The sequence below is a fragment of the Acinonyx jubatus genome, chromosome C1, assembly GCF_027475565.1.
Source record: "Acinonyx jubatus isolate Ajub_Pintada_27869175 chromosome C1, VMU_Ajub_asm_v1.0, whole genome shotgun sequence".
NCBI classification, from domain to species: Eukaryota; Metazoa; Chordata; class Mammalia; order Carnivora; family Felidae; genus Acinonyx; species Acinonyx jubatus.
The window spans coordinates 62,081,287-62,096,042 of record NC_069381.1 but is presented as its reverse complement, the minus strand read 5'-3'; the positions used below and the strand labels follow the sequence as shown (position 1 = coordinate 62,096,042).

At 37.4% G+C, this 14,756-nt stretch overlaps 1 protein-coding gene across 11 annotated transcripts in view; it reads left to right on the top strand.

Annotated features, from left to right (window-relative positions):
* The window catches only part of SLC44A5 (solute carrier family 44 member 5), a 369,855-nt gene that overhangs the window by 179,947 nt on the left and 175,152 nt on the right, over positions 1-14,756 (top strand). For 4 of the 11 annotated variants that reach the window (XM_053214248.1, XM_027058847.2, XM_027058846.2 and 1 more), the window contains one exon: positions 2,441-2,482. The exons of 4 other annotated variants lie outside the window; for them this stretch is intronic. In XM_053214248.1, coding sequence (XP_053070223.1) covers positions 2,441-2,482 — 42 coding nt within the window. Of the gene's footprint in view, positions 1-2,440; positions 2,483-5,897; positions 5,929-14,756 lie in introns of all 11 variants that reach the window. 3 more of the 11 variants (XM_053214251.1, XM_053214249.1, XM_053214250.1) reach the window with 1 other exon arrangement.

Below are 14,756 nucleotides of genomic sequence, written 5' to 3'. Positions count from 1 at the left end.
GTGCTGACAGATCAGAGTTGGAGACTGCTTCAGATTCAGTGTCTCCCTCTCTCTCTGCCCCTAGGCTCTGTCTCTCTCTCTCTCTCTCAGAAAAAAAATAAACGTTAAAAAAAATAAAGAAGACCCTTCGAGCAAGAAAGACAAAAGGAAATGAAGGTGATAAAAGGCACAGCAATCAGATTAGGAAGGATAGTCCAATAGTTCCCATCTCCAACTACATACTGAGGCCACTGCACTAGCCATAAGTAGGCAGGATGCATATCCAGGAGCTGATCTCATTTGAGATTCCAGTCTTCTCAGCTATTACCAGGGTCAAAATAATTTGGCATTGGTGTTTGTACACATCCAAAGGCAGTCTGCATGATGTATGGATGTTCTCATACTTTTTAAAAAAGATATAAGGTTATACAGAAAGCTGGTTCTACCATTTTATGAATTGATCACACCAAAAAAAAAAAAGAGACAAAGAACTTTGATTTTTTAACTCACTGTGCAAATTCTAGGAAGAAGGAGTCAAAATTATATTGTATGATATTCTATCTGGGTAAGGGAGACCAGCACCTAGGTCCGCTTTGTTGTTTTTAAACGAGACTATGCAACCTTGGTACTTTCAACACTGAGTTTCCATATACCCTATCTGTAAAATGGGAATGCTTATACTTTTAGTCCATAGTTGCTGAGGATTTAACTGTGTCTGTAAAGCACCTACATTGCAGGGGTAGCTTATTCCCTTCTCCATCTGCTGGGGCTGAGGTTACTGCTCTGCTTCCTGCCATACCCAGCAAGGATTCCAGTGGGCCTGAGCCTGTAGGTGGAGTTCATTAGTATATATACCTGGAGGAGTTGGGAAAGATCAGAGTAGGGAGCTTGAGGCAGGAGCTAACCTCTGTTACTGTACGAACTAACGTTTGATTAGAATAGTACGTTCTTAGGCCTTTTACCAAAAAACATTGCGACATCTTTTTTAAAATATGAAATTTTGTTGTTTTTTATTATTTTCGGGGATTTGAAAGGCAAGTCTAGTTACTTAGGGCCCAGGAACAGGAATGAAGCAGTTGATATTGGATTTTAATATTTTATTCTATCTCTCAAGTACTCAGCCTTCAATATACATGCTTTTAGGTCTAATAAAACAGTGAGAGATGGCCATTCTTATTTGGGGGGCTTTCTTTGGCTATATACCCCCCATGTAAAAGCTGGGAAATCAGTTAATGCTTATCATTCTAATGAATGTGGTCCAGCATTGCTCTTTTAAAGGAGGTGTGGTGCAGGATGAGGGGAGTCCTAAAATTTTTATAAATTATCTTTATTTTTGTGATCCATCTGAGTGCTAGAGGCTGGAAGTTGTACTGGTTATGAGTGGACATTGGAGCCACATAAACCTAAGTTTGATTTTCAGATCCACCACTTACTAGCAGGGTGGTGACTAAGCAAAGATTAGACCCGAAGCACATTGCCTCTGGGAACTTCAGCGTTTTATTTTTAGAGGAGAATTGATTACTCTGACTACGGCAATGGTTGTTGTGAATATTAAAAGAAATAATGTAAATGAATCATGGCACCTAGTGTATAGTAAGTATTCAAGAATTGGTTGCTATTTTAATTATCATTTTCTTTCCCAGTGAACACAGTTTACAAATGCTCACTTTCTCTAGAATCTTTATCCCAACTCTGACTCTCAATCGTTTTCTATTGTTAGATTGATGTGAAACATGGATGCTTAGATCAAGGGTTGTAATTTCTGCCCATCAGTTCTATAGTGAGAATGCTTTTTGTTAATGGCTTGACAAGGCTGATAAAGTAACAGAGAATGGAGTGTTCATAGAAAGCATTAATATTTTTGTTTCCCATATGGATGGGATTATTTGAGCAATAAAACTTAGGTGTGCTATCACTGTTCATTATGGAACTTGCCACATCCACCTCCCCCACATGTAATGTGGTTCAATTGTGGCTGCAGAATTTGAGTTACATCTCTTCTCTGTAGTCTATACTGGCTATTCTGCATGTAGTTGAAAGTATTCAATGCATATTAAGTTTTTCATGACTAATGCATCTTCTGAGGTTTAAGCAGAAGCATAAAATGAAAGTAAACAAAGTGCCTTAGTTCTTGGTGCTGAATTTTTCAAGACTGTACGTATCACCTTGTACAAGGCATGGGTGAAAATGAAAGAATTAAAAACTTTATTCCCCCACCCTCCAACCTCTAAACCCAGTATCTTTGTGCAATTTTGTTTTTAACTTCCTAAGATTAACTTCCACATGATTAGTTACTATGGGCATTAAGTATCTGTTTAGCTAGTACAATACACCTTATGTTATTCTCTGTGTTAAGGTTGAAGAACTAGGATTTCTTATGGTAGGGAGAGATGGGTATAGAGCTTCGGAATCACTGATCCTTACAAATAAAGATTTGCTTGCCCTTTGTTTTTTTTCCTAGAAGAAACATCAGACACTACTTACTTAGAAGATGATACCTATGGTAAGTCATAGTCTGAGTGTTAAGTGATAAGTTAGTCTAAGAATTCTTCATGACAGTCTATTAAGGAATACATGATTCTTTCAAAATCTAGGAACACCAAAATATTTGATTGGTATAGACTAATTACTGAAGACTTTTTTGGTCCTTCTTTCAAGTGGCTGATTTCTTCCTCCTGAAGGGATTTCCTCTCTTAGAGCTATAAAAAAAAAAATCCCTCAGGAAGAACATCTTATATCTGCTGATGCTTCATTACCCCAGGTCATCCCATACATCTTGCTTTCTTTCCACCCTTGAATCTCAGTTTTTAACCTTAACACATATGCCTTATTTAAATCTCTCTTTATAATAAAGATCTCTATTGTCAGGCCTCTTGGCTGTTTCATGACACTATCTTACCAAGTCCTCTTTTTGTGACACCTGGCTCACACCTTAGCCCCGTTAGTTGAGTCTTACTCAAAGTGTAGTCTGTGGAGGGGTGCGTGGGTGGCTCAGTCCGTTGAACGTTGGACTTCAGGTCAGGTCATGATCTCCCAGTCTGTAGTTTGAGCCCCGCCTCATGCTCTGTGCTGACAGCTCAGAGCCTGGAGCCTGCTTCAGATTCTGTGTTTCCCTCTCTCTCTCTGCCCCTCCCCGGCTTGCACTCTGTCTCTTTCTCAAAAATAAATAAACATTAAAAAAAAGAGAAATTTAAAAGTTGGTATGTGGACCTCCCAGCAGGGAGCTTGTTAGAAATGCAGAATCAGGCCCCGCCCCAGTCTTACTGAATCAGAATCTGCATTGTCAACAAGATCCTCAAGTGATTCATTTGCAAATAAAAGTTTGAGCTGCACAGACTTAAAGAATTGTTCTTCCTTTATGTGTTCTCATTGCCCCTGAGATATCCAAGTACTTCTGTGCTGTGACTTCCAACATTCCTTGGATCCCAAATCCTCAACTGAAAAGGTTATCACATTTGCACTTTCCTATCTCTGTTCTCAAAGCCTCTTTATTGATGCTTGTGTACTTTAATTGTACCTGGGTAGATTCTAGGGTTTGTGCTTAAACTTATATAGCATTTTATAGTCTTTAAAGTTCCCTTACACAGATTTTATTTGATCACATAGGATCCTATAAGGTGGAAAGATAGGTAATATAATCATTTGTAGAAGCTATTTTATAAATTTCCATTTGTGGTTTTCTAACCTTAGGGGTGAAAGATACACCAGCAGATTTTTCCCCCTATTTTTGAAAAACATAGAAGCCAAGTCTTTTTTGGGTTATCAGAAGTCAGTGAGTTATTCTTACTCAAGATATATCATGATTTAAAATTGTGTTTTACTGTTCAATATGATATTATATTTTCATTCATAAACCTTGTCTTAATGAGGATAATTAGGACTATAATTGTCATCTTTCTGACAAGATTTTTGAGATAAATGAGCCAATGAAGAATAAGTGCTTCACTTCTGATATAATCTGATATAATAAGCTGGTATAATAGACCACAGAGCACTGCTTCTGCTTGAATGAAAAGGAGTTTTCAAGGAAAGGGAGAAACTCCAATGTAGAATATTGCCTTGAGATCTTAGGCTATTTCCATTCTCCTAGAGAAGATATATATAAGAGAACTCGCTGCTAAGTTGGAGGAACTGTTGGTTTTGCATCCCCTGAAAATGCATTTATATTAGAAGAAACACCTGCAGGGGCGCCTGGGTGGCTCAGTCGGTTAAGCATCCGACTTCGGCTCAGGTCATGATCTCACAGTTCCTGAGTTCAAGCCCCGCGTCGGGCTCTGTGCTGACAGCTCAGAGCCTGGAGCCTGCTTCCGATTCTGTGTCTCCCTCTCTCTCTGCCCCTTCCCTGCTCATGCTGTGTCTCTCTCTGTCTCAAAAATAAATAAACATTAAAAATATATATATAAAAAAAAGAAGAAACACCTGCAGATCCTAAGAGTGTTATACCCAGGAGTTAGGGGTGAATGGGTGAATAGGAATGGCAGGTGAATTTGGTGCCATTTTTGTCTTATTTCTTTGAACCATTTACTCAACATTTAGATGTCTTTTCAAGAACCTTATGTTAATGAAAGCTTAACTGTGTTTAATAATGTAGGTGAGCTTGGGAGAATTGGAGTACAATTGAGGGTAGACCATGGAAAACATGCTTCAGCAGCCTCCTATTCCAAAGAAGCTGAGGCCCAGCAGAGCTGGTGACTTTATCCCATGTATTCTACCTCCTCTGCTCTTACCAGGAAGGGGAATCCTTGTCTCCTCTAGGCTGGTGCCTCCACAAGGACCTTGCTAGGAAATTGTCCCCTCTCTCTGCTGCACTATTCCCACCATTGTGTAAACATGCCTAAATATCAACCCCTTGAAAAAATTGGTAAAGCCTCCATTGACTTTCCTATCATTCTCCACCTACCACTCCATTTCTTTACTTTTTCCCATAGGAAACTCCTCATTAGAGTTGTCTTCAGGCACTGACTCCACTTTCTTCCCTCTCATCCTTTCATTACCTCACACCAACTGGAACTGTATCTGAACTACTTCAGGAAACACTTTATCCACATTTCCGAAAATGTCTATCTTGCTCCTCCAATGGAGAGTTATTTTCTTTCTCACCTTATTCTCCATCAGGAACATTTGACACATCTAGCCATTTTCTTTTTTGCAATATTTTCTTCTTTTGCTTCCATGATACCACACTTTCTGGTCTTCTGGTTTTCCTCCTTTCTCTCTGACGTCTCCTCTTCCTCTGCCCAATCTCTAAGATTTAGAGTCCAAATGTTGGGGAATCCCCAGTATGCATTTTCTCTTTTTACGTTATCCTAGGTGATTTCATCTCATCTCAGTTTTGTTTGTTTGTTTTACTTGTTTTTATTTTTATTTATATCCAAGTTAGTTAATATATACTAGAATATTGGTTTCAGGAGTAGAACACAGTGATTCATCACTTACGTATAATACCCAGTGCTCATCCCGACAAGTGCCCTCCTTAATGCCCATCCCCAAGACATTTCCCCTCCAGCAACCCTCACTTTGTTCTCTGTATTTAAGAGTCTCTTATGGTTTTTAAAGACCATACACATGCTGCCACCTCCTAAATTTATATCGCTGGCCTTTTTTGCTCTATCTTGCTCCAGACTGGTTTATTCAGCTTCAGGTCCCACTAAAAAACCCAGTCTACCTATCTTTTCATCCCTAATCCTCTAGTCTGACCATTTCCACTGTATTACTTCATTTAAACAACTGTCCTTTGTTATTTTGATATTTACAATAGCCTCCTCACTGGTTTTCATACTTTAGCTATTGCCCTAAACATAGTTATGCTTTCTTTAACAAGTCCATTCTCCACAGAAGAATCTGTTTATAACTACTCTTATATTCTCAAAATCAAGTAGTGAACTGAGCAAATAACCCACTGCTTTTTAAATTTTCAGAGCACATTGGGACGGCCGGTGATTCATTTGGGTGAGTGTCCGACTTCAGCTTAGGTCATAGTCTCACAGCTCGTGAGTTCAAGCCCCGTGTTGGGATCTGTGCCAACAGCTCAGAGCCTGGAGCTTGCTTCAGATTCTGTGTCTCCTTCTCTCTCTCTCTGCCCTCGCCTCTCACTCTCTCTCTCTCTCTCTCTCAAAAATAAAAACATTAAAAAAATTTTTTTTAATTATCAGAGCACAATTATATATCATCACAATTATGATGAGTTAATATTACTTTTTTCCTCTACACTTTATTTAATGTACCATTTTGGTCAGTTTTAGATTACTTAGTATATAAATGTAGGAGTCATAAGAGCAAATATTATATTAGTCCAATGGACAGTGCACAATTTTGGTTATTGGCTATTTTGACCTTACTTTTTTGACCCCCACAATTTGCATCTGACAATTTGACCCAATTTAAACTCGAGGATATTTTGACTATTTCTGTACACTAACATTTAAATCAGATTTATGCCAACATTAATGAATTTGGGTCAGTAAACTATTTTATTTGGTGGGGGAAAATACCTTCTATTAGTTAATTTTGTTTCTTAATTTTTGAATAGCAGTGTTAAACTATTTATGGTTTTATCCTTTTTTATTCTACTAAGCTTATTTTAATTAGACTACCATGTTTTGTGTCAATTTTAAAATAAATATTTGATTCATTGATTGTTTTATTTTACATTAAGATTCACCAACTTCATGACATATTTTTGTGGATTTTACAGGATGATATGATTCCTCTATCAATTTTTGGTCAATAAATTTTTACCATGAGAAGTTTTAGTTAGTGTCAATTCTATTTTTTGTTAACTATTTCTCTAAAAGTTTAATTTCTTCTAAGGTCAATTTTTGCAGTGTTTATTATTGTTAATAATATGTGATTCTTCAACTTTTTTTTATTAAAAAAGAAAAAATGCTTCACTATATATATGCTTAGCATTGCTAGTTTTATTTTGACATAATTATTTCTACTTGATCTAATTTTACTTGGGTCAAGTTGCATTTTGTCTTAAGTGTCCTTAGGGTCAAAATGCCAGAATTAAAATATTCTACGATAATCTTAATTGCTCCTTATTTTTTCTCTTAGAATATCAGTGTTAGCTAGAGCTGTTACAATTGCAAATTATTGCTAAAACAGGTTTGACTCCACATAGAAATTCCAGAGATCCTAGAGACATCTTGAGAGGAGCATATGTAAATTTAAGGGAAAAGGGCACATTTCTTTTTTAGGCAAAACATGTTATGTAAGGCTGACTTCTGATTCCCCGGGAAAGAGCTCTTTCCTTACCTTGGAGCTTTTATTTCCCCTGGCAATCCAAGCTGTCTTTCTCTTTCTCCGTACTATTGACTGCCTCTTGGCACAAAATATTGCAATCAATTATTCCACATCTGTGTGAACAAGGGTTTAGAAGAAGAAACTGATTAAAATATGTGGTCTCCTTAGGCTGTTAAATAGGACACCCTTCATTTTAGTTTTTGATAGTTTGCGTTAAGTAGCTGCAATGTGTATTATCTCTCATTATTAATTCTCGAAATGGTTTGGATTTTGCCTGCCTACTCTTCAAAATTATTAAAAACAGATAAAGTTGGCTATTCTGGAGTGGGATTCATTTTATTTCCCAAATGTTTTTTATTTTTGAATTTCCTTGAGAATTAGGAAAGCTGCTCTCCTGGTCTTTTATTAACAACAACAATACTAAAATAGTTGTGTATATAGCACTTACTATTTGTTGGAAACTATTCTAAATTACCTTACATATGCTAATTTACTCAATCTACCCAATGCCTCTTTGATATTGATTCTATTTTCCCATTTTACAGATGATGAAACAGGCATAGGAGAGATTATGTAACTTGCTCAAGCAAGTGCAATAAAGATCTGACAAACTGCATGAAGTTGTCTATTTTTAAAAAGACTTTTCTTAATGAAAAACAAACTTTTGGTTCCTTGCCTTAGGAAATGGGGTGAGCCTGTAATTTCTCATTTACATATCCTTACAGCCCATAGATAGATGGAGATGAAGTTTAAGGGATTTGATAAACTGGGTTTGGCTTTTCCACTTGTTTGCAACAGAAAAATGAAGTGATTTCTCCATATCAGACTGAGACCACAGATCCAATCCCGCTCACTTCTTTTTCCTAACATGCCTCTTAGTGTAATTCTTCCCTGTAGCACATGCATGGTATTTCATAGAGCCAACAAAAATGGTCATATTACTAAGGAGTTGGTGGCCACAAACTAAATTCAGATGAAATTTATTAAATTCTCAGTTTCTTGTTCCTTAAACAGGGAAATTACATTTTCCCTTCCATTCCTGCTTTTCCCTGTCTCTGAAAGCACTGATTCCTCTCACTAGCCTACCTCATTCCCACTCTGATTCTGTATCACAGCTTTCTTTTTTAATATGAAATTTATTGTCAAATTGGTTTCCATACAACACCCAGTGCTCATCCCAACAGGTGCCTTTTTCGATGCCCATCACCCACTTTCCCCTCCCTCCTACCCCCCATCAACCCTCAGTTTACTCTCAGTTTCTAAGAGTCTCTTATGGTTTGCCTCCCTCCCTCTCTAACTTTTTTTCCCTTTCCCTCCCCCATGGTCTTCTGTTAAATTTCTCAGGATCCACGTAAGAGTGAAAACATCTGGTATCTGTCTTTCTCTGTATGACTTATTTCACTTAGCATAACACTCTCCAGTTCCGTCCACGTTGCTACAAAAGGCCATATTTCATTCTTTCTCCTTGCCAAGTAGTATTCCATTATATATATAAAGCACAACTTCTTTATCCATTCATCAGGTGATGGACATTTAGGCTTTTTCCATAAGAATAGCCATAATTTGGCTATTGTTGAAAGTGCTGCTATAAACATTGGGGTACAAGTGCCCCTATGCATCAGTACTCCTGTATCCCTTGGGTAAATTCCTAGTAGTGCTATTGCTGGGTCATAGGGTAGGTCTATTTTTAATTTTCTGAGGAACCTCCACACTGTTTTCCAGAGTGGCTGCACCAGTTTGCATTCCCACCAACAGTGCAAGAGGGTTCCTGTTTCTCCACATCCTCTCCAGCATCTACAGTCTTCTGACTTGTTCATTTTAGCCACTGTGACTGGCATGAGGTGTTATCTCAGTGTGGTTTTGATTTGTATTTCCCTGATGAGGAGTGACATTGAGCATCTTTTCATGTGCCTGTTGGCCATCTGGATGTCTTCTTTAGAGAAGTGTCTATTCATGTTTTCTGCCCATTTCTTCACTGGATTATTTGTTTTTCAGATGTGGAGTTTGGTGACTTCTTTATAGATTTTGGATACTAGCCCTTTGTCTGATATGTCATTTGCAAATATCTTTTCCTATTCCATCGGTTGCCTTTCTGTTTTGTTGATAGTTTCCTTTGCAGTGCAGAAGCTTTTTATCTTCATGAGGTCCCAATAGTTCATTTTTGCTTTTAATTCCCTTGCCTTTGGGGATGTGTCAAGTAAGAAATTGCTGTGGCTGAGGTCAGAGAGGTCTTTTCCTGCTTTCTCCTCTAGGGTTTTGATGGTTTCCTGTCTCACATTCAGGTCCTTCATCCATTTTGAGTTTATTTTTGTGAATGGTGTCAGAAAGTGGTCTAGTTTCATTCTTCTGCATGTTGCTGTCCAGTTCTCCCAGCACCATTTGTTAAAGAGACTGTCTTTTTTCCATTGGATATTCTTTCCTGTTTTGTCAAAGATTAGTTGGCCATACGTTTGTGGGTCTAGTTCTGGGGTTTCTATTCTATTCCATTGGTCTATGTGTCTGTTTTTGTGCCAATACCGTCCTGTCTTGATTACAGCTTTGTAGTAGAGGCTAAAGTCTGGGATTTTGATGCCTTCCACTTTGGTCTTCTTCAAAATTACTTTGGCTATTTGGGGTCTTTTGTGGTTCCATACAAATTTTAGGATTGCTTATTCTAGTTTCGAGAAGAATGCTGGTGCAATTTTGATTGGAATTGCATTGAATGTCTAGATAGCTTTGGGTAGTATTGACATTTTAACAATATTTATTCTTCCAATCCATGAGCACAGAATGTTTTTGCATTTCTTTGTCTCATCTTCAATTTCCTTCATAAGCATCTGATCCTGTCAAACGATGCAGAAAAAGCATTTGACAAAATTCAGCACCCTTCCTTAATAAAAACCCTTGAGAAAGTCGGGATAGAAGGAACATACTTAAACATCATAAAAGCCATTTATGAAAAGCCCACAGCTAATATCATCCTCAATGGGTAAAAACTGAGAGCTTTCCCCCTGAGATCAGGAACACAACAGGGATGTCCACTCTCACCGTTGTTGTTTAACATAGTGTTGGAAGTTCTGGCATCAGCAATCAGACAACAAAAGGAAATCAAAGGCATCAAAATTGACAAAGATGAAGTCAAGCTTTCACTTTTTGCAGATAGACTCCACCAAAAGCCTGCTAGAACTGATACATGAATTCAGCAAAGTCGCAGGATACAAAATTAATGTACAGAAATCAGTTGCATTCTTACACACTAATAATGAAGCAACACAAAGACAAATAAAGAAACTGATCCCATTCACAATTGTATCACAGCTTTTGGGTGCTACTCAGCTTCCTGTTTGATCTCTGCAGGAAACCAAGATACACCTGTGAATTTCCCTTGAATGTTCTGAATACAACCTATATGTAATAATCTCTACTAAGGCTGCTCGGGTTTCTGCTTCAAACTTTATTGCTTCTGTCCCTTCTCTGAAGCCTATGAGACCAACTCTGAAGCTTCCTGGTACTCCACTCTCTCCACTTTAGAACAGGAAAGTCTGGGTAGGCTGTATCCTGAATTCACTATTTCTTGATCTTTGGCAGTTATAGGCATTTTTATTCAACAAGCATTTATGCAGGACCTAACATGCCAATAGTTTTAGAGCCTGAAGAAATTTAAGGATCATCTTCAATCCCTCTGTTTTCAGGTTAAGAGACCGAGTTTAGAAGAGTTGAAGAACATGCCCCAGATCCCTCAGATTGTTTGTGCTGGGCCAGGATTAGGCTCCGATCTTAGAACTTGGGCTCTTTCAACATGATGCTTTTTTGTGTTTATACTTTTAATTTGTGGTTTTTGGTTGTACCTAGACTTTAAAATATTCTTAAATTTCCCCTAAAAGCGTAAAAATGTTAACAAATATCCCCTTGCTTTTGTAACCAGATAACAAGGATGCCTTATTATGCAAAATGGGTCCAGATCCCTACCTTATGTTTACAATCAGAGATCCGTGATACATATTAACAAGAGTGCCCATTCTTTTATTTCTGTCTACTTTTATAGCTACATATTTATCACACAGTTTGGTGTGCTTTTATAGGCTAGAGTGGGAAGAGAACACTTTAGTACAAGGGCAAGAGGTCAGGAATACTTATTCTACATAAATTGCATGGAAGAGGTCACCTTTAGGTATTTATATAAACACACCCTTGGCCATCTTTGCAATAGGAAACAATGCTTGGGAACATTCTGATCAACATCCTGCCTGAGTCAATTCCAAGAGTTGGAGAGATGAAAAGAATTATAAAGAGTGGAATTGTTTTACATAAAATAATTCCAATAAACAAGTCACTAAAGTGATAGTCTCCCTCCTAAAATAGTTATTTCAGTTGTGGATAGGTATAGGTAGAAGTTAGGAGCTATGAATATGAGGAGCCCAGAAATTCTTTCCTCCTAGAACTAAAGGAAAGTCTATACTGTTAGTTTTAGGAACTGGACATTCTTTGCCAGGTTACTAGGTCTGACTTTTAAAGCCAGAGGGTGGAGTGTTTACAAATATAGTTTCAGGACCATCCTTAGTGGAAAAGATTTCCACTTAAAAAATTTTTTTTAATGTTTATTTATTTTTGAGAGAGAGACAGAGACAGAGACAGAGAGACAGAGACAGAGCATGAGCGGGGGAAGGGCAGAGAGACAGGGAGACACAGAATTCCAAGTGGGCTCCTAGGCTCCAGGCTCAGAGCGCTCACCAGAGAGCCAGATGTAGGACACGAACTCATGGACTGCAAGATCATGATCTGAGCCAAAGTCGGATGCTTAACAAAATGAGCCATCCAGGCCCCCCTCAATTTCACTTTTAAACATTAATAGTTTCTTTGCTCAGTGCTTGCTGAGAAAACTGGATAGTTTACATGGGAAAGTATGATTGGGGCTTGCAGCTATGAGTTGAAAGTAGTAACATGACAAAGAAACAGGAAACTTTAAAACCCGGTATTTGGTTAACCTGGTCCACTTTTATTTTTCAATCCTCTGGTGAAGTTTTATCTTTCCTTTCTTCATAAGCTTAGCTAACTTCTTCAGTTATTGACAAAGAAAGCTATTTGTTTTTTGTATTGATGAAACAACAGAATGGCATTTAATTGGAAATGTGAATAAAGAACGAATAAATTTTGATTTTGATTTTAAGTAATAATTTGTGTGCTGAAATTATTATTACAAAATTGAAAATCAACCTCTGTTTGGAGATTGATTTAAATTGTCTTAGAAAATGAAATAATGATACATTCTCAAAATAGAAAGTTCTATCATGGCAGATTCTTTCTGTGAATCACTGTTATCATCTCAATTGTAATCATTGCATTGAAAAGAACAAGTAATTATTCCACCCCAGTTCCTTCTTCTCTTTGTTTTAGGAATTCCTAAAAGTTTTAATCATCCTTAAAACCAAAAATACAAAAAGTAACATTGTTTAAAAATATTTCTGATATGATGCTTAACAGATTATTTGTTTTATACTGAAGTATGTAAGTAGTAAGAAGGGAAGGAATTACTTTTGCTTTCTTTGGATGTCTTGCATAAAACCATAAGAATATGAAAGATGTGTGCCAGCGAGGCAAATCTCCATTGGACTGTAGGTTAGTATTGCTGACAAATTTTAATGTGCATTTAACTGGTTAGTACTTAATGTTCCATACAGAAACCTTTGTGTTCTGAAATAGATTGCAGCAGAGTGTCTAAGCAGTAAACATACAGAACATTCTCACAGTTGCATATGCCTCAGGGAGCAGAATTCCCTTTGACAATAACAGACATCTTTGGGAATACATTTTCAGGACACCAATGCTTGATTTTGAGCATTTGCTCTGAATTTGTGGAGTGTTGTGTATGTGTACAATGTGAAAGAGAGAGGGAGAGCCAAGATTGATTTTATTGTTATATCAAGGTACCCACTTAAAGCAGACTTTACAAACATATCTTCCAAAAAAAAAAAACCAACAGAAAAACACCCTGAGTTTATGCCACCTATGCCAGAGCCCATTGGGATCTTCAGAACAAGTAATTACTCAAGTCAGTGATTGTGACAAGGACCTTGTCCTTGATTGGTCAGATGGTCTTGTTAAATGTGATACTTAGCAGGGGACTTTTTATTTTTCTTGATTGGTTACTCTGTCAAATAATTCTGGTTAAAGCAAAATTTCTTTTTTTAAATGTTGTTTTTTACATTTATTTATTTTTGAGAGACAGAGAGAGATAGCGTGAGAAGGGGAGGGAGGGGGATAGAGAGAGGGAGACACAGAATCAGAAGCAGGCTCCAGGCTCTGAGCTGTCAGCACAGAGCCCAACGCGGGGCTCAAACCCACGAACTATGAAATCATGACCTGAGCCGAAGTCAGACGCTTAACCGACTGAGCCACCCAAGTGCCCCTAAAGCAAAATTTCTTGATAATACTGACATTTTATTCCAATGCCTGGCTTAGTGATGCGATACCAGCCTGAATAAATATTGACAAAAAATTGTTAGTTGTTTGTTAAACTTTTATAAACATAGCTAAATGCTCTTTTGAGAAAATACAAACTAATATATTTCCTAAGCATAGGGAACATGATGTAAAAATGCAATGCAAAAAGTTGGCTTTTCATATAATGAACACATTTGTTTAAGTTTATCTGTTGAGAGAGAGAGAGAGAGAGAGAGAGAATCCCAAGCAGGCTCTGCACTGATAGCATGGAGCCTGATCCAGGTCTCGAACTCAAGAATGGTGAGTTCATGACCTGAGCTTTGGAAATCAAGAGTCAGATGCTTAACCTACTAAGTCACCCAGGCACCCCTCATTTAATGAACATATTAAACTGGGTCTAAAATATATAAAGTTTAGTATTAGCACAACCACTAACAATTTAAATATATCAAATATGGCATGCATGCTAATCAAGCTTCTGTAATCATAACATCCCCCTTGTGCTTCACATGTTCACTGCATCTTGATTTACATTGTTTCAAACATTTTTTTCCCCTACAATATGTGCTAAAGAAACTTGACTGCTCAACCTTGTCTATTTTCTGTTCTATTCTTCATATGTTTGCTAAGTACTTAAACTATGAATCAGGTACAGTTTCTATTATGATACAAAGTAGCTTATAGAGTAAAAAGCTTTCCTAAGAAAAAGCATAGAATTTTTTTTAAATGACACTGAAGAAGCACAGGACTGGAAAAAGAGTAGTGCAAAAGCCACATTAAATTTTAAAGGCAAATTATTGTTCAGCATTTCTAGTTTTGGAACAGGTTTTCTGGAAGCCATCATGCTTGTTGGTTTCTCTAATGAGATTTGAGAGAAAGGTTAAATTCAAATCAATACGGTAAAACTAGCTGATGTGAATGTGTCATTAACTTTAGCTAGTTATAACCATATTTATACATTTTCCTCTCGTGTGATTCACTATTTCCTTGACACACTGAATTTCCCCATACCAAATTTTCCTTCCTTCACCCAGTCTCTCACTCAACTTACAAAGTCCAGCTCAAATGCCACCTTCTTAATTTAAAGGCTTTCCTGGTTTCCTCAGCCAAAT